The sequence below is a fragment of the Encephalitozoon intestinalis genome, chromosome I (assembly GCF_000146465.1).
Source record: "Encephalitozoon intestinalis ATCC 50506 chromosome I, complete sequence".
NCBI lineage: Eukaryota > Fungi > Microsporidia > Unikaryonidae > Encephalitozoon > Encephalitozoon intestinalis.
Window position 1 is genome coordinate 33063 of NC_014415.1, and position 21723 is coordinate 54785.

Below are 21723 nucleotides of genomic sequence, written 5' to 3' on the forward strand. Positions count from 1 at the left end.
TATTACATTCAAATTACTCTGCAATTTTTCTCAAGAAGACCTCTCTCTGGAATGCTTATAGGATACTGGATGGTGAACCTAGGAACTAGCCAGGTTCGAAGGCTTTTGGATGATGTCAGAGCGGGATATCTCACGCCCTGGATTGATGTTGAACTTGGGATGGCCATAGTCACAAGTTGGGCCCTTTGGACAAAATCCAAGAAAGTAGTTGTAGCATAGTTTCTTTCTTACATGCTTGTTTTTGCATGAAGCTCCATTTCTGCAGAACCCACGGTTGTACCATGGGCATTCCTTTGAAGAGCTGTTTGGATCTATGTGTATGTAGTTACACTCTGGATTCATGCATTCTCCATAGCTACTGAAGAAATAACATTCTGGCATTCTAGAGAGATCATATTCATGCATGAACTCGCATTTGATTCCCTTCTTGCACAATCCACGGAGCCAGTGCTTGCAGACCACCGCTGTGTTTAATTTGACATGCTGTTTGGAACAATTTGGGTCTTTGCACGAGTTTGTTTGGTATGGAATACAATAAACCTCGTCCTCTTCGCGTAGTCCCAGCTTGTCTGAAACATACCCCTCAAAGCTGAATGTGGGATCTCCCATGGTGAGGGAGTAGAAAAGAATTATATGCATTGCACCGGAGATCGTTCAATTAAAAATAACAAAAAAATAGCCCCAAAATGAGATTAGGTAGGGTAGTCGTATTGTGTTTTTCATTATCGGTAATATATGCCTCTGCAATTCCCCAGGATGTTGCTTCAAATGTGGAAACTGTGAGAAGTAAAGCTCATAAGTCGTATAAAAAGGTTATGGAGCAAGGAAAGACATGTCTGGGAAAGGTATGCGAGCTTTTTGGAAGGGGACGAGATATTCTTTGTACCAGAATCAAGAATGCTTTGTCTTCGATTAGAAGGAAAGGCGAAAAGGACGGTAAGACAGCTGGGTCTGGAGAAGGAGAGGGATCGGAAGAAGAGGCATTTGATCTTTCGCCTGAGGATATTGAGAAGCTAATTGAGGAGATCAAGAAAAAGCTATCGGGATATATGGATGTAACGGGAGAACAGCAGGAAGGAGAAGGAGAGAAAGAGGAAGAAAAAGAGGAGTTGTGAAGGATCTCTGTTGTTTGTTTACGTCTGAGTAGTGAATAAACGTAAGATGTTTCTTGTTTACTTTGCATAGTTAAACGTATATCTTTTGCCCTAATGAATGGAGTCTGACGATAGCTGGGAGGAGGCTGTTGAAGAGAGGCTAGAACTTATGCCGAAAAAGACCTCGATCCAAAGGGCTGTGGACATCAAAATTGTGATGATCCACAAGATCATATGGTTCCTTAGAAAGATGCAGATTCCGGTGGAAAAGCCAATGATAGAAGAGAAAGTTGACTTTCATATTGATGAGAGATTGAAAGAGTATGTGAATTCCTTGAAGGACATTGAAGAGGTGGACAGAGTGGTTATGCTGTTTAAGCTCTTGATTTTGTTTGGGATACCCAGCCGAATATACATTGTTCTTGGGGAGGAACCCAAGTGCTTTATCGAGAGCAGGCTATTGGGAAGGATTAGAGAACACCATGGTAGATATGCAGGATGTGTCTTTTCGGTTGATTCCTGTCTAAGACTTAAAGACCAGTCGTACCATTTTTCAAAGTCTACGAAGCAATTCTCGGCAGCGAGGTATGTGGCTGAGGGGCTTTCTAAGTTTGGAATGGATAGGAAGGTGTCTGGAGGAGTGGACCATTTCTTTGATGATCTTGATAAAGAAAGAATGAGAAAGATACCTTCATCCATTGAAAAGATGAAAAGACACCCAAAGTTTGTCGTTGAGTCCATGCTAAGGCGAGATCAATGTATCTATCCAAAGAGACCGACTTTCGGGCTTTTCCGAGGGGAAATCATATATTCACGAGAAAACATAGTAAAGCTAAGAACAAAGGAACAGTTTTACAAGATGGGAAAAGACATTGGTTCATCCAAGCCTTACAGAGTGGTAAAAAAAGATGAGCAGGAGACCCGTCTGTATGCGCCATGGCAAACATGCGACCTGGTGGTGGAGGGGTTTGGGGAGTCTATGTACCAGGACTTCTTTCATCCAAACTTCATACCGCAAGGATGTGTATACATAAACAATAAAAGTGCAAGGGATGTTGCATATCTACTTGGATTTCCATACAGAATATGCTTTCAAGGGTTTTTAAAGGGAATGCCTATCAATCGAGGGATATTTTTAGAGAAAAGAAATCTTTATGTGTTTTCGAACTTTCTATTCCAATATTGCAGGTATCTGGAGATGAAGGAGAAAAACGAGCGTGGAGCATTGGGATTCAAGAAATGGAGGTTCTTGATCAGGAATGCGGCAAAGTACTTAAAGATCAGAAGAGGCTTGGGATTAAAATGACATTTGGTATTGTTTTGAACTCTTCTTATCAACTTCGGATAGCCAGGTTCTAAGAAGTTAGGGCAGGGGAAAGACCTGGATGTAATGGAATGTATTGAAAAGGGGGATTCTTCCAAAGAATGGATAAGACATCTCAAAAATTCGTTTGAATATAATGGTTGTCAAATTTTTCAACAACAAAACCTACATAAAGAAAAAAAAAATACCCCCTTATGTCAGAAATAGTTCAGGCACTTGTTATTGATATTGGATCTGGAGTTGTGAAATCAGGATTTGCAGGAGACGATGCACCAAGAGCTGTATTCCCTAGTATAGTGGGATTTCCCAGGCACAAGGGAGTGATGGTTGGAATGGGGCAGAAGGATGCATATGTTGGAGATGAGGCACAAACAAAGAGAGGAATCCTGCACATAAAATACCCCATTGAACATGGAATTGTAAGCAATTGGGATGATATGGAGAAGATATGGCACCATACTTTCTACAATGAACTAAGGGTTGCACCTGAGGAACACCCTGTGCTTCTTACCGAGGCTCCTCTGAACCCAAAGGCCAACAGAGAAAAGATAACCCAAATTATGTTTGAAACCTTCAATGTACCATCCTTTTATATCTCTATCCAGGCTGTTCTGTCTCTTTATGCAAGCGGAAGGACAACGGGAATAGTGTTCGATTCAGGAGATGGAGTGTCTCATGTTGTGCCCATCTACGAGGGATATTCTCTTCCTTATGCAATCAACAGGATTGATCTTGCAGGCCGAGATCTTACAGAATACTTGCAGGTGATCCTTACCGAAGGAGGAAATACTTTTACGACAACAGCCGAAAGAGAAATTGTTAGGGACATCAAGGAGAAGCTCTGCTATGTGTCATTGAATTACGAAGAGGACATGAGGAACACCGAACACCTTGCTTCAATCACAAAGACCTACGAACTTCCCGATGGACAGGTGATCTCTATAGGTAACGAGAGGTTCCGAGCACCCGAACTATTGTTCCAGCCTAAGCTCCGTGGTCTTGAGCTGAAGGGAGTCCACCAGAACATCTACGATTCCATCATGAAATGTGATGTCGACATCAGAAAGGAGCTCTATGGAAATATTGTTCTTTCCGGCGGTACTACCATGTATCCAGGACTTGCTGAGAGAATCCTTAACGAAATCAAGGCACTAGCACCTCCAGTAATTAAGATTGGGGTAGTAGCACCCCCAGAGAGGAAATATAGCGTATGGATTGGAGGATCTATCCTGGCATCTCTTTCAACCTTCCAACAGATGTGGGTTTCTAAGGCTGAGTACCAGGAGCATGGGCCATCCATCGTTCATAGGAAGTGCTTCTAATAAGACGCTTGGCTCTATTGTCTGGCAAGAGAATGTTCCTTGCCTCATCCATTTCAAAGCGTTGTGGACCTACATTCTTAATGAATGATTTTATCGTGATTGTTTTTAAATCTCTTTTATTATCCACGTAATCTATCCCCGTCACTCGGATGATAAATGAAATCAGCCAACTTCATTAAAACAAAACTTTTCCTTTTGTTTATATGCTTGGGAAGGAGAAGTGTGGAAATGATAAAAACGAAATCTCAAGGTGTAGAGACAATTCAAGAAAAGGCCTAGGTTATTCCTCGGAGTCGGATATCCCCGAGCAGGGGAAAAGAGGAAGACGTCCAGGGATATCCTATGCAGATTTGATAACAGAGGCTATAGAAAGCAGCTCCGAAGGAATGCTAACACTTAAGGAAATATATTCCTACATCTCTTCAAAACACCCATACTTCTCTCTTAAGAAGACGGGGTGGCAGAACTCAATTAGACACAACCTGAGTTTGAATAAATCTTTCTATAAGGTCCCCAGAACATCGGCAAACCCGGGAAAAGGTTCGTTCTGGAAGATAAACTATGAATTCCAGAACAGCAAGGGTTCACAAAAGACCTACAGGTCTAGGAATAAATACTCATTCAATAGCAATCGTGATGCAGAAAAGAATGTCAACTCGATATCAGAGCTTCTTGGAGCACAGCAAGGCTTTTTCGATAGTATCGGTGTTACAGAAGTTCCCTTCGAGCGCCACACAACAGTCTTTGATGGAAACTTGACAAGCCTCAGCGATTGTCTTGATCACAGTTACCAAAAGGAATATTTCGACCACAACGACGACCTCTCAAACACAAACTACATTTTCTCGTTCAGATGATAGAGAATAAATTCAAATTAGATGTATGTTTTTTGTGTCTTCACTTCCCGGGAAGTGGTTCGAAACCAATTCCCAATCTATCCCCCGATAATGAATGCCCCAATCACCGTCGTTTTAAAGGGCGTCAGGCCAACTTGCGAGAGCAACGAGGAGAATCCAGAGTTTGAGAGGTTTTACAGGGTTCTCAAGCTCTTGATGGACTCCCCTCTGAATAAGTCCAAGAAACTATGTGTCTACATACACACAACTAGGAATGTCCTTATAGAACTGAGCTATCTCCTCGAGGTTCCCGAAAATCCCATTGAACTCAGTGATGTTATGTCTTACCTATTGAAAAGACTGGTTGTTAAATCATCCGACGGAACTGTTTTAGCAAAGGTAATAAAGAATCCAATCAACAATCACTTGCCTCCGAATTCCACAAAGATCAGGCTTTCTCCAAGAGGATCTAGGGTGTCCCTAAAGGATTTGGAATCACACATTGAAAGGGGACTTGCTTTCTTCGTCGGTGTTGGAGCAGATGAAAAGAAGGAAGGAGAGTTCGATATGAAACTGTCGAACTTCAAGCTTTCCCCCGAAAACTGTTGTGCTAAGCTAACAAGCATTCTTGAAGAAATGCTAGGGATTTTTTGATTTGGGGAACAGCCTACACTACTACAAATTCTGAAGAAATAAAAACGTGATCGATTTGAAACATACTCTTCAGAGAAGCTCTATCCAAGCTTAAAACATCGGAGGATAAAACAATTGTTTCGCCGCGAATAGGTTTTATTCCAGATAGCTTCTGCATAGAATGTTTCTGAGAGGAGTGGTATCCATTGTCTTAATTCTTGAGCTTATCAAAGGATCCGACCAGCAGACGAGAATGGCTCTGCCCAACCAAGAGATGATGCTAAAAAACACCATAAATCCCAAGCCACAATGCTATCAAATATACCAAGGTCCAATGCAAACACCTGTCTGTGCAACGTTTTCTCAACCAACGGTGACAACCGGCATGGTATATCAAAAGCCAGAACAGCCAAAGCTAAGCCCTGATCTCGTAAGACTGATTCAGTCGATTCCAGGTGCCTCGGAGAAGTTGACGAGCTTCTTGGAATATAAAGGAATAACCCAGCCATGGCCTGAAATATTTGACTTTGGGTCTGACAAGAGCTATGGTTTGCCAGCGCCAGAACCTATGTTTGCAAAAATTCAGTCTCTGCTAAATGTCCTCGAGGACATAAAAGAGCTTCTATCCAACGAACTGTTCAAAGTAGAGACATACATTAGCAGAGGAAAAGGCCATCTCTGTGAAAGCATCAAGAAGCTTAGGAGATACGATGGAATATTGAAGAAATATCTAAAAAAGATATCGTCTGCTAAAACTACAAAGTCCAAGCACAACTACGCTACCAAGTACACAAGCTTTAGTGAAAAGGCACATGAGGAGGCAAAGTCCTATTATGAAACAAAGAAGTGGTTACAGACGATAGTAGCACTGTTTAGGTCTCTTATCTAGTAGTCTTATTCTTACACCCATGGATTCCTAAGAGGTGTATATGTATACAACCTAGGTTGTTTCCCAGCAGGGGATCCCAATTAAACACAACTTGATGCTATTTTCATGGCTCTATCTGCTCTTTTTTGAAGTCATTGAAAATCTCCATCATGAAGCTTAGGTCCTTGCCCTCCTCCAGGTTTTTTCTAAGGTGTTTCCCTCGAGATGGATTGAATGGATTGAATCTCCTCTTTTCCATCATCTTGTCGATAAACGAGTTCAACAGCCACATCGAGTCACTCATCCTACACCTGTAAATCGAGTAGTTTGTGGGTGCGGCATAGATGTGCCCATGGATTATGTAGTACATCCCTAATGTCTCTGTGGTGTCTCCGTGGTTGTATGCTTTCCTGATCACAAACAGTGTTTTTTCATTGTTGCTACTTTCTGCTTCGTAGAATACTCCTATCATCGAGGATAGCTTAGATTTCTGGTCCAATCCTCGGAACTGGGTCTGCATCTTGAGTATTTCGTTATTGCAAGACTTATCATAGAAAGGAGAGCCCGAAAAGTACTCCAGGACATTCGCATCGTCGAGAGGTCTCGAACTAAGAAATCTTTGATCCACAAAACTTACATCCTCCTTCTCCTCCATTAAGGGAAGACATTTGTTGGCTTCTTTTACAGAAACTGCCAAAATCCAGAAAACACCAATCCAAAAAAATACTCTTTATTCTAGATGCTTTATTATTGAGAAGTAGCCCAGTTCCATCTATTTTGTGCCTGGTTTGTTCTTATCAAGGAAGTCCTTGATTGCCAACTTGATGGCATCTTCGGCCAGCATCGAACAGTGGAGCTTAATGGGAGGCAAGGAGAGCTTTTTGGCTATGTCTCTATTGGATATCTTTAGTGATTCGTCTAGGGTCTTCTTCTTGATCCATTCTGTTGCCAAACTCGAAGAGGCTATTGCAGATCCACATCCAAAAGTTTTGAATTTTGCTTCTTCAATTACATTATCTTTCCCAACCTTGATCTGGAGTTTCATCACATCTCCACAGGCCGGTGCACCAACTATCCCCGTTCCAACCCGAGGATCCGATTTGTCAAGAGAGCCTACATTTCTTGGGTTTTCAAAGTGGTCTATAACGCTTGTGTCGTACTTTCTCGTTATTCCACTCAACTCTTGAAGTACTGACATCCCAGGGTTGCAGTTCCTATTTTTAACTCTCTTATCCCTCAAAGCTTAAAACCTTTATGGAGTCTTCTGTAAGTAGAAACAGACTGTTCTCAAGTGCAACATACTGCCTTATTTCCCCCACAGGGAACACACTCTTGAAAGACCAGTCGTTACGCGACACCTCAACGCAGTTCTTCATCACCTTGATCTTTTGGGATTTGCATTCTATTGTGCTTTTTTCTTTCTTCCACAAAAAGTTTTCATCAACAAGCTGAAGCTTACTGTTGTAAACCCTTGACTCTCCGTTTCTGTATACACATGAAACCATACAATCCCCCATCCGTGCATCGACCATCCAATCTGCACACATGTAGCACATTATCTCCTTCAGCTTCATATCATATTTCTTTTCGTTGTTCTTGACAAGATGCAGCAGTATGTTGTAGAACAGTAACCTACACCTTCGGCTTATAGCTTTCTTCTTCACTAGAAATATCAAGAGATGGAAGTCCATGCTTTTTATTCTTGTGCATCTGAACTTCTCGTCATACTTGTATACTTTGATAGAATCCCCTCTGTGCAGCAAGAGATAACCTTCAATCGCGTAGAACTCGTTTCCCACAAGTTCTATAGAGAACACTCGGACTTTCTCTCCAGATAGATCGTATCGATTTAACGAAAAGAAAGGCTCTTGGGTTTTCAACCCTAGACTGTGTGTCTCCGACAGAAGATATTCTTTATATTCCTTGAAAACAGCTCTATCCACCAAATCCTCCATTGATTCTGCTACATGCTCCACCAAATATTAATGAAACAAGACAAAACCTCGTCAGAAGTCTAGGAAATCCTAGGTACTTATCAGAAAACAAATAGACCATTCACATTTATTCATGGGCCAACCGGCCTTATCTCACAAATCTCCCCACATAGCCGTTGTCAGAATCGATCTTTCTGATGCTTGGATTTGCCACATCCCTATTTCGGATGAGAAAGACTATCTCCTTGTCCTCTTCGCTCAAAAATTGTCTCTTTTCCTTGGGTTCCTTCTTTCCACTGCTTACTTCAAGCTTCTTGTTTCTTCTATCTTTGGTATAATCCCTTGTGTCGTACATATTCTTGATTCCATCAAAGAATAAGTTAGAGTCTGAATACTTTGACTGGAATTCTTCCATCAAGGGGTTGGAAATTCAGAATAAGACAGCGGGGTTATGTAGCATAGGAGAGTCACAAAATTGATCCAGGATCACTGTAGGGAGGGGATCCGACATTTGCAGATTCCCGGCTGTCTTCCTCGGAATATGGGCCATTGCTTTCTAGGCCCTCCATTACTCTGAACTGGTCCAAAGACGTATAGACCTTGTCTACTCTTGGATGACTGTTGAATACGTCAGGTGATATTTCACTAAACTCTTCTCTTTCCTCGTTGTCTTCCGCATCATAACTTGTCTCTAAATTTGAGACTCCCGATACCTCACTACCAAATACCGTATGTTCTTCCTGATGGCATTCAAAACACAAGGGACATTTGTTGTCTCCTTCCTGAGACGATGATACCACAGTCTTTTGAGAACTGCCAGAATCATATCCGTTGTCAGTCCCATAAAAAGAAAGACTCAGACTTGACAAGAAGTTTCTTGCATCAAACTCGTCTTTCTGGGAATCACCCTTCTCTATGGGAAGGAAAAAGGCCTCCGATACTTCATCATTTCTTTCCCCCTCTTGCGGCATGTTTTCCGCCCTTTCTTTAGGTTCTTCTCTCTTTCCAGCTTCTTCCTTCTCCCTTTCCTTTTTCCTAGCCCCATTACTCCTCACCAGGGAAAGACTACCTTCAAAGTCAAAATTATCGTCGTTCTCATGCTCGAGAATGCTTAAAATACTCTTGGATTTCTTACTTTCTTCTTTGTCTACCCGTCTTTGTCTGTCTATAGGGACCTCATAGGTAAGGCTCTCAGGAAGTATCACAGGAATCTCATTCGCATCCTCCATATCCAAGAAAGGAATATCCAAGGCCTGGGAATCTCTAACTATCCCCGAAGAGACCCTTTCCGAAAGTCCTTTCTTCTTGTCCGAACTCATGAAGTCATATGAAGGCGTTTTTTCTTGAGCATCCCAAACATAGGTGCTCGACACAGACTCAGAAAATATTTCGTTCCCACTAACAACATCTCTTAGCCTACTGCTGATGATATCCTTTCCACGGAGCTTCCTTCTAAGCCTCTTAACATCATTCTTGGTTATTTCACTATTGAACTCAACCATGCTTCTCCTTGGATTGAAAGGCACCTTATACAGCTCTCCTATCCCCACCTGGCATCCCAATAATATGTCCATCCCTACCTGAAGATAAACTACTCTCACATATTCAAGGTCGTTATTGTAAACAAACAATGGAACCGTTCGTCTTCTATTCAATTCAAGAAACCTCAGCAGGTCATCTTCATCCTTTGAATATATGTTTTCTATTCCGAGAATATAGTCTCCAACCACCATCCCTGCTTTCTCTGCTGGAGAGCCTGAATTCACTCTCAAAACCTCCATGGAAAGAAGACTGGCAATATTCTGATGGAACTTCACGCTGATTCCAAGTCTTGTTTTATCCTTCTTCGGTATCTCAAGAACAGATGTCTCCATGGTTCTCATGTCTATCAACTCCAGCTGAAGAGCTTTGCGCTCCCACTCCTTGTTCATAATCAGTGCGTCGTCCTTGCTTTCAATTGCCTTTCCATTGAAGCCAACTATTGAGTGTATGAACGGAAGAATGCCATTCTTGTGCGATACACTGCCTTCCGAAACCTTTAGTATTTGCAGCGACTTAATTGTTGATAAACACGATCCCATTTTCTTCGCAAATTACATTTTTTATTTATTCGTCTGTTGGAAAGAAGCCGCCAAATGATTGACCCCCTCTTCTCATTTGTCTACCATCCCCTGACAATGCTAGCTTGAAAAGCCAGAGAGTTTTCTGTTGAAACGGCTGGAAGGTGATTCTAGAATGATGTAAATGTGATAATGTTTCTTACTTAATTTTTTTTCATACACACCCGTCTAACAAATGGAGGAAGAAAGCGACATAGAAAGGTTTCATCGCATGCAACAATCGTATCTAGGAAATCAGGAAAAAGCAGTTTCAAGTGTGTATGTCAAGAATCTAGACGCTTCTGTCTCCAACTCGGACATCGCTGCCCACTTCAGATCCTGTGGAAACATATCTGGAATAAATGTTATTAGCACAAAAAACTCTAAGAAGTACGCCATAATTGATTTCTCTTCCGAGAAATCTGTTGAAATGTCCCTGCTATTTAATGGATCTGTTCTGAAAGGAAAAAAGATAATTGTCCAAAGAAAGAGAGATCGATAAAAGAAATCTGTTTATTCGTTTTTTACATCTTTGTCTTTCTCCGCTTAATTCTTCCTTCTCCTTGCTCCTTGATTTTGTTTCTTGGCCTGTCATCAATGAGCAGCGGCTTGAAGTCAATGTCGTCTCTGAACATGATGTATCGGATAGAGCTCCCTCTTACAGTGTATGTGCTTACAGGTAGCTCATCAACTATAGCATCTACCATTTCCACATTCATTGTTTTATCTATAGAAACCATCTTGCCCTCTACCTTCCTACCTTCTTTTGTTTCAATTCTAACTTTCTCGTTTTTGCATTTCCTTAGAAACCGTATGAGCTTCATTTCGTGGGTAGTCTGCCATACCGAGTCATTACTCCCAAAACCCAGAAATCGATTAATGTTCTTTCAGTATCCGGATTAAATTTTTTAGCTTTCCACCCATAATGAAGGAACTTATCGATGTTTTGTACTACGACCACATTCTGTACAAACTAGCGAACCTGTACACATTAGAAGACACTAGCAATGAAATAGCTCAGTACCAAAAGATTGCACAGAAGCTTCTGGTGAAGCTCCGCTCAGACAAGGTGGTTTTTGATGCTGAAATAGGACTGAAATTTGCATATATAAAGCTTTTCGATCTTCACTTGTCCTTTCCAAAGTGCACAGGCAGACTCCATGTTTCTTGTTGCCAGAAGCACTACTGGCAATTTCTTAGTACCTCCTTCGACTACCTTACAAAAATAATGGCAGAATATTCTTCTCTGAAGGAATGTAATACATTCAACCGCCTTCTCTACAGTGTAGTGGAAATGGCTTTTGCCAGCTCTCCTACGTTGGATCAGTTTGAAGCCCTAAATAGAGACGAGGGCTCTAGCCCGATGAAGCCGTATCTTACTCAGCGTGGAATTAAGGCCGAAACCGAGGAGGACTTTAGTTCCGAGAAGGAGAAGCTTCTTAAGACCCTTAAAATCAAGCCCAAGGACGAGAACGATCTTTTCAACAAGACATTTCAATGCATAATGGACGAGCTCAAGAAGACATTTCTGTCCTTCGATGTTCCCCTTCTCGAGTTCTTTGCCACTAGCGAAGTGATCCAACTAAAAGAGCTTTATCCCAATGCATTTGAAGGCTTCGAAGGTATCCCTGTATCGTCAAAGAGTTACAAGGAGGAAATATTGAAGGAGTACCTAGATTTAAGGAATTCTCTCAGCAAGACTAGAAGTGCATTCATAAATCCCAAAAACAAAGGGGAAAAAGTAGTCTGGGGATCCGATGCAAATCCCTCCGAGAGGTAAACATCCATTCTCATTTATTGTAGAAAGAATGTGATTATTCCTAAAAGGAATTATTGTTTAAGTTATTCTCTAAAATTCATTAGTAAACCTGATACTATCTTTTTCCTTTGTATTTCCGTCTCAAACTTTCATTTCCTAATGACTGAAGACATTTCAAATTAATGTCACTCACTTGTAACTCCCGAGCCCAGGCTTATTTCTCCATTTGTTTGTATTAGAAAGCTTTTTAATCTCCAGGCATGTCAATAAAATTAAATTAAGGATTTGTTTACATCAATCCAAAAGCTTAAATTCTTTCAGGAACTTACCCCTTAATGAAAGGAATACAGAAAGTTTTCTCTCTCATGTTTTTGATCTTCGGTCTTGTGTACGCAGCAGAGGAAACCAACAAGTCGTCTAATAACGGAAATGGCGGTTCCTCTTCAGACTCTCAGAAAGAGGAGAGTAAGGAAAAGAGCACTGAAAGCTCATCCCTAAAGTTGGGAACAAGTCTGCTTGGACTTGCATCCATCCTTGCCATCTGCCTGGCCAAATAAACCTTGCTTTTGGACGTGTAATTTATTTATTTTTTAAATATACAGAGCATATAAAAATACACCTTTATTTTTTAAAACCTTGCTCCTATCCTCATCTCCAGCTTGGATATTGCTTCATCCTTCCTTCTAAGTTTGTCGGCCATTGCTGAATAAAGGCTTTTTATTCTTTCTTCGTTCTTACGGCACTCGTTGAATCTTTTTTCCAGCATCATGTTGCTTGCCTTAAGAGCCTTATTCTCCTTTCCTTTCTTCTCGAGGTATTCCTTGCAGACCTCTAGATCTTTTCTAGCAATGCTGAACTCCTTGGTGAAGTCTTCCAGGAACTTCATTGTTCTTCTGTGCATCACATCTTTGTTGTTCTCGGCAAAACCCATGGCCTCGTTGGTCTCCTTGTCCATCACACGGATCTTCCTAACCAGATCCTTGTATGAGATCTTGAACCTTCTTACCATCTCGTCAACCGGAACCACTGCGTTGATTCCAAGAGTTTTCAGAAACTTTCTACTGTCTTCTGTAACTGCAACAATCTTTCTATACTCCTCCTCTTTGCTTTTGAGCTCTTTGAGTTCAAGTCGTAATGTATTTATCTCTTCTTCTGCTTTGTCTTCTAGTCCTTTCTCTCCAAGAATCTTTCTTGCCAAGCTTATCTTGGAATCTATGCTACGAGCCATTCCTTCAATCTCACCCAATTTTTTGTCACATTCCCGCCCTTTTTCTTGCAAAAGGTCCTTCAGAAACATCTCAAGCTCTCGAGATCTCTCCAGATCCGAGGTAAAGCCCAAGCATCTTTTCCGAAGTTCCTCTACCTCCTCTAAGACCACTGCTTTTTCTTTTTTTTCTTTCTCCAGCTCTGCCTTAATCTTGTAGACTTCCAAGCCTCCATATCCATCCTGGGACACTTTATATGACAGCGCCCTTTTCTCATTCTCACAAACCTCAAGTCTTTTCTTTAGCTCTCCTCGAGTGGCTTTCAAGTTCTCAACTTCTCTTTTTAGTTCTTCGTTCTTTAGTGCTAATTCTTGTTTGTCTCTGGTTTCTCGCATATAGTTCTCTCCCATCTCCTTCAGGTACAATTCATTCGACTGTCTTTGCCTGTAAATTTCCTCATATTCCTTTTCCATACTTTTGTAGTGCTCTCGAATCTGGCTTATCTCTGCTTCTTTGAGATTCATCTTTTCTTCAAAAGACCTCACAATACTTTGAAGTTGAGAAATCTTGTTGTTGTATTCATTTCTTTCTCGATCTCGTTCATACATTATCTGGTCTTTTTCTTTATTGCTATTCAGAAGAGCATTCTTGTAGGACATCAGTTCCTTTTCAATTTGGACCCTTTCTTCCTTTTCATATGCCATCTTTTCAATCAAGTTCTTCTGCTCATCAATCGCACTCTTACTTCTGTTGAAACACTCTCCCAGCATCCCATTCTCCTCTCTCAGCTTGGTATTGATTCCATTGACACTCTCTAGATGCTTGAGAAGCCTGTTGTTTTCCTCTTCAAGCATCGATATCCTATTAAGATGTTCCTGCAAACCATTCTTCAGCCGGTCCTCCGCATCCTCTTTCTCCATCCTCATCTTCTTGATCATTTCGTCCATTCCCTCAATTCTTTTGCTGAGCTCCTCGTTCTCTCCCTCAAGAATGTCTATCGATCTCTTACTATCAAGAAGAAGCTTCTGAATGTCTTCCTGGATGTTGACCCCCGAACTTGCTTTATAATGAGAAAGTTGATGCTTGATCTCAAAGTTTTCGTTTCGAAGCTCCTCGATCTCCCTCTCATAATCCTTAACTGTCTTAATCCTCTGCAAAGGATTGAACTGAAGCGAAAATGAGTGTTCTTCCATCACACAGTAAGGGTTACCACCCTCAACAAAAATCCTGGGAATTCCAAAAGAGGAGAGACCGTCCTTTACAAATATCACTACCTAGTGGATTGGCTGTGATTTCAATTTCCTCCAAGTTACCCCACCATACTGATGGGAAACCGCCATTCTCAGATAAAGAAATCTCCTTACGAGATTTTGGATCTATCCCCAATATCCACAAAGAGAGAGATCAAGGACCGCTACAAAACCCTTATTCTCGAGGTTCATCCAGATGTGCAAAAGGTTCATTCTTCTCAAGCATCCAAGGAGGCGGTTGAAATAATGGAAGCATACAGATCTATTATGAAGTCCCCTCCGAGGTTTGAGTTCTACAATGAGGAACTTTTTAGGAAAGACCTCAGAAAATACGCCGAGGATTTCTTTGAAAGAGTGAGTGACTACTGTGGAATACCAAGTGCTCCGAAGTTCGGTGATCCAGACTTTGAAAGATTCTACCAGGTATTTAGCAACTTTCGAACACAAAAAACATTTGAGACCGAAGAGGAGAAAAGCGAGTTCTGCAGAAATGTTAGGAGAATAGCGAGGGTCGTCAGGAGTCTGGATAAGAGAGCGAATGTCGAGAGTCTCTCTATTGAGGTCTATCAACCCTCTCCTAAAGCAAAGGAAAAGAAGATAAAGACCTATCCGTTCAGCTGTAGTCATTGTGATAAAGGATTCCATTCTCGGAACCAGGTTATAAACCATTTTCGAAGTAAAAAGCATTTTGAAAAGGTGAGCCTGGTTTCCGAAACACCCAAGGAATATGTAGAAAATCAAATACAAGAAATTGCAGAGGAAGACTTCTCCGAACCAGTCTGTGAGCCCTGTGTAGACCAAATTCCAGAGAATGCCGAAAGACACTGCGCTGAGGAGCAGGAAACTCCCAAAAAGCCCACGGGAAGGCAAGAACCTGTTCCCTTTAGAACATGTGCAGAATGTAAAATTGTGTTCGGAGGGAGGGCCGAGTTGCTCATGCATCTAAAAACTGCACACAAGAATCCTGAGAATAGAATTTAATATTAAAATAAATATGCTATGAAAAACTAGTAGTCCCATCTGTAAAACAATCCATCTTTCATCTTTACAGCTCCTACAAACACCAAGCTCTTCAAGTGTCTATCGAAGTCTTCATTCAAAGCTTCCTCCGTATCTGTCCCACGTCCTATTGCATCGGCAGCTAGTCTTTTCAGTTCTTCATAGTTGAATTTCTTGGTAAGCAGTTTGTAGATGATGGTGCTTGGATTTTCTTTGGATAAATACAACTCCGGGCTGAGTAAGGAAGATCTTATAGAAGCAAACACATCCGGCATAAATGAAAGCTCTACACCCCTGTTGCTGTATTCTCCCGCCAGCCTCCTCTCTATGTCTTTATAGTTCTCGATTCTTTCGCTCTTTTCTTCATCCGAACACATCACAAACTCAAATCTGTAGTGCTTGAACATTCTCATCTTGTAGAAGAAAAACTCAAAATTCACCACATAAAACAAGATCTCTTTTCCAAGTAGAAAAAGCTCTTTGAAGGCCTTCAGCGTAACATCTCCACTGGTAAATTTCAAGACATACTTCTTTTCCGGACATATCACATAGGTTCTCTGCAGATCAGAAATAACCTCTGCATCGGGAACATTCACTGTTGAAACTATCTTTATGATCATCTGAAGGGATTATCAAAGTAAAGGATAAGATCCAGAAATATACACAAAGCTTGAAGCAAGCCGGAATTTATTCCATACCATATCTTTGGAGACACATAACCTGTAGAAAAAAGATTCCTACTCCTCTAGTCGATTACATATCCAATTTATTCCTTTGTGGACACCTAGGAATGACCTTGACTCCTCGTAAAGAATAAACTCGATCTTTCCATGGCTTATCTCGTCGCAGGTCCTCTTAAGCTCTTGCACAGACTCGTTTCCATAGATGTTCGACTTGCATAGTACAACAATAACATCTTTTGTCTTTGTGGCATCTTCTCCAATAAGCGTAATACACTTCTCGACAGAGGTTTTGTTGTCTGCATCCACAGCAAAGACGACTGCAGCAGAAAGGCCCATGTGGATCCCTCTTATCTCATAAAGGTCTGCATTGTCATCCAATGACTGGAAAATGAGCTCCATTCCATTTGCAATGCATGTGTCTTCTGAAAATGGCCGGAGAGATTTGTCTTCCTTGTAGTTCGAGACAGAGTGCTTCAGAACATGTCTCTGGTCTTCCTCCAGCCCCAGAAGAGCAACAACATACTTCTTTCTTGTGGCTCCACAGCATAGGGAAAGGACCCAATCCATTATTTTATGGGCAAAAAATTGACAACAAATACCTTCTTACCTACCAAAACTCTCCATTTAATAAAAGTATTTATTGCTCCAGAAGATAACCCACTTCCTCTTTCAGAGTTCTACTCTTTTCTATAAGTATGGAAACCGCCTTCCTTAACAGGTACAGGGGATCCAGAAATACGCTGTTGATTGTAAAAAGAAAATGGTCCGACTTTCTTCCAATGAATACCTTGTCCTTAAACTCCTCATGCCTGAGTGCTTCCCTGCTCATGGTGTCCAGACGGGGATTACTTACATAAGCCTTCATTCTCCCATCGCTTTGCTTTACTTCTATGACTCCTTCTGAAAAGCATTTTTGAATCCTAAAGGCATCCTCATCAAAGAAGTCTCCTATCTCAATCAGCGGGAGAAGTCTGTACGTTGCAGGGCATACAGGACTCCATTTTGCATGTGTTTTTCCTGTATTCTTGGTGCAGACAACCTCGGCACTTATTTTCTGCCCATGGGCTAGCTTGAACATGAGTACTCTGCTGCTGAACTTGGCATTCTTTATCATTTCCCTCTGATTTCCTAATGGAATCCATTTGATATCATCAGAGTACACATTCAGAACATCCTTATTTTCATTCTTAACATCAAGAGAAAACTTGAGGGAGTTCCTCTCGTTCATCTCCCCCTCCACAAACTCAAACATCTCGGGATCCACTTCCAGTGGAATTAGCCCTAGTCTATGTGCTATGAATTCATCCGGAAATACACTCTCGTTTTCCTTCAGAAAGACATCCTTGATGGCCATAGTCGGAACATCGTTGCAGAGTATGCGTCGAAGTGCATTGGCAAAGGAGCAGTCGACATTAATAAGATCAAACTCTAGCTTCTCCTTAGAGTACTCTGTTATCCTCAGCTCAACCTCCTCCACCATCTGCTCAAACGACTTTGTCTCTCCGCAATATAAGTCTGTGATTGTCTCCCTTCCCAACTTGTATATCTTCGACATCCTTGCAGGGCAAATTTTTCCAAATCGTTATTCATGTTCTCTCCTCCATCGGTCCCATGGTAAACACCTTGACCATTCCGTCGGCTCCTCCAGTGGCATACTTACTTCCATCCTCATCAAAAGATATCCTATTGACCCGCTTACTATGCTCCTTACTTCTTGTCCTAATGGTAAACTCTCCTCCTTGGAGATCTGCAGTTAACACCTCCCCAGATTCAAGTCCTATCAGGAGAAGATACTTCTTAGGTGAAAAGCTTAAGGACGTCACCTCGTACTCAAATCTAGACTCCCATTTCATTCCAAATTCAGGACCTTCATATACAAATATACTTCTGTCTCGAGAACACGTGGCGAGATATTTTGAATCATGGCTGAAGCTACAATCCCACACAACTCTCTTATGGTCCCTTAGTCTTTGAAAGAACTTAATGCTTTTGCTAACATTATAGATTGACACACTCTTGTCTTTGGAGGCTGCTGCCAGGTACTTTCCATCCCGTGAAAATACCAACCTTTCGATCCCATAGTCGTGTACTTCTATGTAATCCATCAGCTCAAAGTTTCTGTTCCATACAAAAATCCCTGAGAATTTCTTCAGCGACGACTTGTTACAGGAAACAATGAAATCCTTAGACACGGCAACATCAGATACATCAAAGTAGTGTCCATAGACCTTTCTTATCTCGTTGAAGGTGGCCACAGACAATAGCTGCTCATTGAGTGATTCAAAAGTAAAGTCTTCCAGAACTACGTTTGTTAAAGACAGTTCGGCACAAACAGCTGCAAACTTCAAACTGTCGATATCACAAAAGAAGTCGTGTATAGACCTTCTCTGCCGGGAAATACCCATTTCCTCCAATGACTTACTCACGTCTTTTTCCTTATTTTCCACACTCAAGCATGTCATATAAAACACCTGTGTAGGCTCATAGATTCTTAAAATTGTTTCCTGTGCAGAGCTTATGAATTGAAGGTTCTCGGTATTGAGAAACCTTGCCGAGGTTAGCCCATATCCATGCTTCTGTGGCCTACCTACCTCATGCCCCTTGTAGAATATCCGGGACGTCATATCAAGCGAGGCCGTTAGGAGAAACTCATCTCTCCAGTCGATAGACCTCACTTCGTCGATATGGCCCGAAATAAAATTCTCCAGAACATCTCCAAACTTGTAAAACCCTCCAGAATTCGATTGTCCTACAATATAGTCTCCAGTCATTAGAACGTTAAAGAAGGCTCCTTCTCCGCCCAGTCTCATCACATCTTCCCACCTTCCAGACTTCTTCTTCCAGTGGATTATCGACCCATCTCCAGATGAGCTAAGTAGATCTCCCTCTCTTGTCCACCACAGTCCGTAAACCCAGTCTGTGTGCCCATTAAGGGTTTGAATATGCTCAATCCATCCTTCTCCTTCAATAACTCTCCATATCTTTATGGTTTCGTCCTGTGACGCCGTGGCAATGTAAGCCTCTCCATCAATGGAAACAGACTTGATGTCTTGGATGCTGTCTCTGTGCCCTTCAACTTCATCCCACAAAACACAACTGCCTTTTCCCCATAGCACATAAACACTCCCCTTTCTGCTCCCAATAAATGTTCTGTCACAAATCGTTGTTAAACACGTAGGAATCCATGTATTTTCGACTTCTCCCGTAATCACATTTCTGTCCATGTCATATACGAAGGTTCTATCCATCGTACAGAACGCAGCACATGATTCCCTCATAAAACCAACCGCTTCAATACATCCTTCAAAGTCATGCTTCCTAACATCTCCGTTTCTTATTATATATCCCCTCCCATTCACATCTCCTGCCACTATCGTTCCATGGCTACATTCGACCGCATTCACATCGCCGTCCATACAAACTACAGAAAGAACCTTTCTTTCGTCAGTTATGACTACATTCGACCTAGACCCATAGGCCATTCCATTCCCAAATGCTGCAGAGACCTTTGGCTTTCGTGTGCAGCCGGCAGATATGAAAACAGAGTCCATAGATGCTAAAGGGATAAAAAATTGGTTCCAAAAACTTCTTCGATCTCTATTTATTCCAAAAACATCCAGTAGCTCGCTTCAGCTCTGCTTCGAACTCTCGCGGACCTTGGCTAGGGCATCTTCCAGTACGATAGACAGTTTGGATTTGTCATTGAACGACTTCTCAATGTTCCGTATTAGCTCGCCCAGGTTAATTCCATGACTCTCCATCACCATGACACTCCTTTGGATCCATACCTTCTCAAGCTCACAGTACTTCCTGTAAAGAGAAGGATTCTTCATGGCCATCTTCTTTGTTTCTTCAAACACTTGGTTTACTGCCTTCTTAAGCAGAATCTTCAACTCGATGGAATCCGGGTCTACATCCCTCGTGGTCTGAACCACTTCGTTTGCAAGATATAATAGATTCAGCCTATGGTATGTACTGGATCTGTTATAGACAAACATCCATCCGTCCACTATTTCCTTGTAATCTTTTTTGAAGGTCCTTATAAACAGTCCGGCAGTCTTCATCTGCTCCTCGGTTGGAAGTAGGTTTATCAGTGACTTCAGGAGATACTCCTTCGATAACGAAGCCATATTCGAGGGGCTGTTCCTCTGGTATTTGTCAATGCCTCGATTGGGAGGAGTCGGAAACAAAGCCAAAATGAGAAAAATGGAATCCCCGCATGTCTACCAAGGTCGAGCCATACATGGAGGTTGGAACAGTGATAGCCGATCCCGAGTACCACACAAGGTACATGTTGAAGAAGCTCCTTGGAAGAGGAGCATATGCACAATGCTATCTAGCAGAGATAGAAAATGGCGAACAGTATGCAATGAAGGTTGTTAGGTTAAAGGACATTAAGAGCCGGAAAGTCCATGAGAAGCTTGAGTCCGAGATAGCAATACACTCGAGGCTGGACAATCCCAATATTGTCAAGATGTATAGGTCGTTTAGAAACGAAGAATATGTCTTTATGGTTCTCGAGCTCTGTGAGAGAGGGGCTTTGGATATACTCCTAAAGAGAAATGGAAAGCTGAAAGAAAGACATGTAGCGAAGTTTGTCAAGCAGACGGTCGAGGGACTTGTATATCTTCACAACACCGTTAGTGTTGTGCACAGAGATCTGAAGCTTGGGAATCTGTTTCTAGATTCGAAGTTTAATGTGAAGATAGGAGACTTTGGCCTGAGTGCGGTGATAAAAGACGGAGAAAAAAAGATCACCATGTGCGGAACACCGAACTATATAGCACCGGAGGTATTGTTTGGAAAGGCAAGTGGACACTCCTTTGAGGCAGATGTATGGTCTCTTGGAGTGATCATCTACACATTGCTTGTTGGAGTTCCTCCGTTCCAGAAGAAGAATGTAGAAGATATATACAAGATGATAAAGCTTAACAAATACATCTTTCCAGAGAACTGCGACCTTTCAAGCGAAGCCATTGATCTGATAACCCAGATTCTGAACACAAATCCTCTAGAAAGGCCGACGTTGGAACATATTCTCAACCACAGGTTCTTGTCGAGAAAGGAGCATTTTCTGATGAGAATATACAAGAATCTGGTGGTCAACAGGACACAAGAGGGTGTTATCGACACGGACTATGTTCTCTTCAGCATTCCTGTGACAAGGCTAAGGGGAATTGGATATGTGCTGAAGTCTGGGGTTTATGGAATATACTTCAGTGACCACAGAAATCTAATGCTAAAGCCAAACAAGAAGAGCGTCATCTATCTGAATTCGACGATCGAGGGGGGAAAGAGGGTATTTTACAAGGAGGAGCATCTAGTTGAAAAAATACCTGGGGAGATTCTTGAATCGTACAAGGCCCTGGAGTATTTTATCAGGACATTTGATAATGGATTTAGCTTTTTGGATGTTGAACCATGCTTTATTGTGAAGATAAGGAAGATAGAATGTGGATTTCTGTTTGTGATGGCCGATAGCACCATTGTGTTTGACTTTTCGGATGGATGGAGAGTGGTGGTGTCTAGGTATGGAGAAAGAGTATCGTGCTACAATGGACTTGGGCTTGCCTCGTTTAACTCAGAGATAAGAAAGAAGTGCATAGAGATTTTGAAGAACTGTCTTGGGTGTGGATAAGGTATCCTTGGATCCTTAATGATACAGAAGTTTTGAATGGGATGGGGAGAGTTGTTTTGGACTTGTGTCAAAACTAATC

The 21723-nt window shown here is 41.7% G+C and overlaps 24 protein-coding genes across 24 annotated transcripts; 11 read left to right on the forward strand and 13 right to left on the reverse strand.

Annotated features, from left to right (window-relative positions):
- Positions 1–78: 78 nt before the first annotated feature.
- Positions 79–609, reverse strand: Eint_010300 (zinc finger domain-containing protein; the record flags this gene model as incomplete). Its single annotated transcript, XM_003072207.1, has 1 exon — positions 79–609. The coding sequence occupies one exon, from the start codon at positions 607–609 to the stop codon at positions 79–81; it is 531 nt and encodes a 176-aa protein (XP_003072253.1).
- A 77-nt stretch (positions 610–686) lies between these two features.
- Positions 687–1115, forward strand: Eint_010310 (uncharacterized protein; the record flags this gene model as incomplete). The annotated part of the gene is made up of 1 exon (XM_003072208.1): positions 687–1115. One exon carries the CDS (start codon positions 687–689, stop codon positions 1113–1115), a length of 429 nt encoding a protein of 142 aa, XP_003072254.1.
- A 97-nt stretch (positions 1116–1212) lies between these two features.
- On the forward strand, positions 1213–2400 carry Eint_010320 (DNA repair protein Rad4; the record flags this gene model as incomplete). Its single annotated transcript, XM_003072209.1, has 1 exon — positions 1213–2400. The coding sequence occupies one exon, from the start codon at positions 1213–1215 to the stop codon at positions 2398–2400; it is 1188 nt and encodes a 395-aa protein (XP_003072255.1).
- A 212-nt stretch (positions 2401–2612) lies between these two features.
- Positions 2613–3740, forward strand: Eint_010330 (actin; the record flags this gene model as incomplete). The annotated part of the gene is made up of 1 exon (XM_003072210.1): positions 2613–3740. One exon carries the CDS (start codon positions 2613–2615, stop codon positions 3738–3740), a length of 1128 nt encoding a protein of 375 aa, XP_003072256.1.
- A 203-nt stretch (positions 3741–3943) lies between these two features.
- Positions 3944–4597, forward strand: Eint_010340 (Forkhead/HNF3 transcription factor; the record flags this gene model as incomplete). The annotated part of the gene is made up of 1 exon (XM_003072211.1): positions 3944–4597. One exon carries the CDS (start codon positions 3944–3946, stop codon positions 4595–4597), a length of 654 nt encoding a protein of 217 aa, XP_003072257.1.
- A 90-nt stretch (positions 4598–4687) lies between these two features.
- Positions 4688–5230, forward strand: Eint_010350 (putative Mra1-like protein; the record flags this gene model as incomplete). The annotated part of the gene is made up of 1 exon (XM_003072212.1): positions 4688–5230. The coding sequence occupies one exon, from the start codon at positions 4688–4690 to the stop codon at positions 5228–5230; it is 543 nt and encodes a 180-aa protein (XP_003072258.1).
- A 253-nt stretch (positions 5231–5483) lies between these two features.
- Positions 5484–6098, forward strand: Eint_010360 (uncharacterized protein; the record flags this gene model as incomplete). Its single annotated transcript, XM_003072213.2, has 1 exon — positions 5484–6098. The coding sequence occupies one exon, from the start codon at positions 5484–5486 to the stop codon at positions 6096–6098; it is 615 nt and encodes a 204-aa protein (XP_003072259.2).
- A 103-nt stretch (positions 6099–6201) lies between these two features.
- Positions 6202–6732, reverse strand: Eint_010370 (MED6 RNA polymerase II transcriptional regulation mediator; the record flags this gene model as incomplete). The annotated part of the gene is made up of 1 exon (XM_003072214.1): positions 6202–6732. The coding sequence occupies one exon, from the start codon at positions 6730–6732 to the stop codon at positions 6202–6204; it is 531 nt and encodes a 176-aa protein (XP_003072260.1).
- Positions 6733–6849: 117 nt separating this feature from the next.
- Eint_010380 (FeS cluster assembly scaffold IscU) lies at positions 6850–7275 on the reverse strand (the record flags this gene model as incomplete). Its single annotated transcript, XM_003072215.1, has 1 exon — positions 6850–7275. One exon carries the CDS (start codon positions 7273–7275, stop codon positions 6850–6852), a length of 426 nt encoding a protein of 141 aa, XP_003072261.1.
- A 31-nt stretch (positions 7276–7306) lies between these two features.
- On the reverse strand, positions 7307–8032 carry Eint_010390 (uncharacterized protein; the record flags this gene model as incomplete). Its single annotated transcript, XM_003072216.1, has 1 exon — positions 7307–8032. One exon carries the CDS (start codon positions 8030–8032, stop codon positions 7307–7309), a length of 726 nt encoding a protein of 241 aa, XP_003072262.1.
- Positions 8033–8159: 127 nt separating this feature from the next.
- Positions 8160–8426, reverse strand: Eint_010395 (uncharacterized protein; the record flags this gene model as incomplete). The annotated part of the gene is made up of 1 exon (XM_009163549.1): positions 8160–8426. One exon carries the CDS (start codon positions 8424–8426, stop codon positions 8160–8162), a length of 267 nt encoding a protein of 88 aa, XP_009161813.1.
- A 52-nt stretch (positions 8427–8478) lies between these two features.
- On the reverse strand, positions 8479–10092 carry Eint_010400 (peripheral Golgi membrane protein; the record flags this gene model as incomplete). The annotated part of the gene is made up of 1 exon (XM_003072217.1): positions 8479–10092. The coding sequence occupies one exon, from the start codon at positions 10090–10092 to the stop codon at positions 8479–8481; it is 1614 nt and encodes a 537-aa protein (XP_003072263.1).
- A 214-nt stretch (positions 10093–10306) lies between these two features.
- Positions 10307–10612, forward strand: Eint_010410 (RNA-binding protein; the record flags this gene model as incomplete). The annotated part of the gene is made up of 1 exon (XM_003072218.1): positions 10307–10612. The coding sequence occupies one exon, from the start codon at positions 10307–10309 to the stop codon at positions 10610–10612; it is 306 nt and encodes a 101-aa protein (XP_003072264.1).
- A 22-nt stretch (positions 10613–10634) lies between these two features.
- On the reverse strand, positions 10635–10934 carry Eint_010420 (small nuclear Sm-like ribonucleoprotein; the record flags this gene model as incomplete). The annotated part of the gene is made up of 1 exon (XM_003072219.1): positions 10635–10934. The coding sequence occupies one exon, from the start codon at positions 10932–10934 to the stop codon at positions 10635–10637; it is 300 nt and encodes a 99-aa protein (XP_003072265.1).
- A 101-nt stretch (positions 10935–11035) lies between these two features.
- On the forward strand, positions 11036–11890 carry Eint_010430 (uncharacterized protein; the record flags this gene model as incomplete). Its single annotated transcript, XM_003072220.1, has 1 exon — positions 11036–11890. One exon carries the CDS (start codon positions 11036–11038, stop codon positions 11888–11890), a length of 855 nt encoding a protein of 284 aa, XP_003072266.1.
- Positions 11891–12204: 314 nt separating this feature from the next.
- Positions 12205–12426, forward strand: Eint_010435 (uncharacterized protein; the record flags this gene model as incomplete). Its single annotated transcript, XM_009163550.1, has 1 exon — positions 12205–12426. One exon carries the CDS (start codon positions 12205–12207, stop codon positions 12424–12426), a length of 222 nt encoding a protein of 73 aa, XP_009161814.1.
- A 71-nt stretch (positions 12427–12497) lies between these two features.
- On the reverse strand, positions 12498–14267 carry Eint_010440 (uncharacterized protein; the record flags this gene model as incomplete). The annotated part of the gene is made up of 1 exon (XM_003072221.1): positions 12498–14267. The coding sequence occupies one exon, from the start codon at positions 14265–14267 to the stop codon at positions 12498–12500; it is 1770 nt and encodes a 589-aa protein (XP_003072267.1).
- A 132-nt stretch (positions 14268–14399) lies between these two features.
- Eint_010450 (DnaJ-like protein) lies at positions 14400–15305 on the forward strand (the record flags this gene model as incomplete). Its single annotated transcript, XM_003072222.1, has 1 exon — positions 14400–15305. The coding sequence occupies one exon, from the start codon at positions 14400–14402 to the stop codon at positions 15303–15305; it is 906 nt and encodes a 301-aa protein (XP_003072268.1).
- A 26-nt stretch (positions 15306–15331) lies between these two features.
- On the reverse strand, positions 15332–15943 carry Eint_010460 (uncharacterized protein; the record flags this gene model as incomplete). Its single annotated transcript, XM_003072223.1, has 1 exon — positions 15332–15943. The coding sequence occupies one exon, from the start codon at positions 15941–15943 to the stop codon at positions 15332–15334; it is 612 nt and encodes a 203-aa protein (XP_003072269.1).
- Positions 15944–16060: 117 nt separating this feature from the next.
- On the reverse strand, positions 16061–16573 carry Eint_010470 (uncharacterized protein; the record flags this gene model as incomplete). The annotated part of the gene is made up of 1 exon (XM_003072224.1): positions 16061–16573. One exon carries the CDS (start codon positions 16571–16573, stop codon positions 16061–16063), a length of 513 nt encoding a protein of 170 aa, XP_003072270.1.
- A 70-nt stretch (positions 16574–16643) lies between these two features.
- Eint_010480 (RNA polymerase I and III subunit AC40) lies at positions 16644–17561 on the reverse strand (the record flags this gene model as incomplete). Its single annotated transcript, XM_003072225.1, has 1 exon — positions 16644–17561. The coding sequence occupies one exon, from the start codon at positions 17559–17561 to the stop codon at positions 16644–16646; it is 918 nt and encodes a 305-aa protein (XP_003072271.1).
- A 31-nt stretch (positions 17562–17592) lies between these two features.
- On the reverse strand, positions 17593–19557 carry Eint_010490 (WD40 repeat-containing protein; the record flags this gene model as incomplete). Its single annotated transcript, XM_003072226.1, has 1 exon — positions 17593–19557. One exon carries the CDS (start codon positions 19555–19557, stop codon positions 17593–17595), a length of 1965 nt encoding a protein of 654 aa, XP_003072272.1.
- A 78-nt stretch (positions 19558–19635) lies between these two features.
- On the reverse strand, positions 19636–20136 carry Eint_010500 (uncharacterized protein; the record flags this gene model as incomplete). The annotated part of the gene is made up of 1 exon (XM_003072227.1): positions 19636–20136. One exon carries the CDS (start codon positions 20134–20136, stop codon positions 19636–19638), a length of 501 nt encoding a protein of 166 aa, XP_003072273.1.
- An 89-nt stretch (positions 20137–20225) lies between these two features.
- Eint_010510 (Ser/Thr protein kinase) lies at positions 20226–21644 on the forward strand (the record flags this gene model as incomplete). Its single annotated transcript, XM_003072228.1, has 1 exon — positions 20226–21644. One exon carries the CDS (start codon positions 20226–20228, stop codon positions 21642–21644), a length of 1419 nt encoding a protein of 472 aa, XP_003072274.1.
- Positions 21645–21723: the final 79 nt, after the last annotated feature.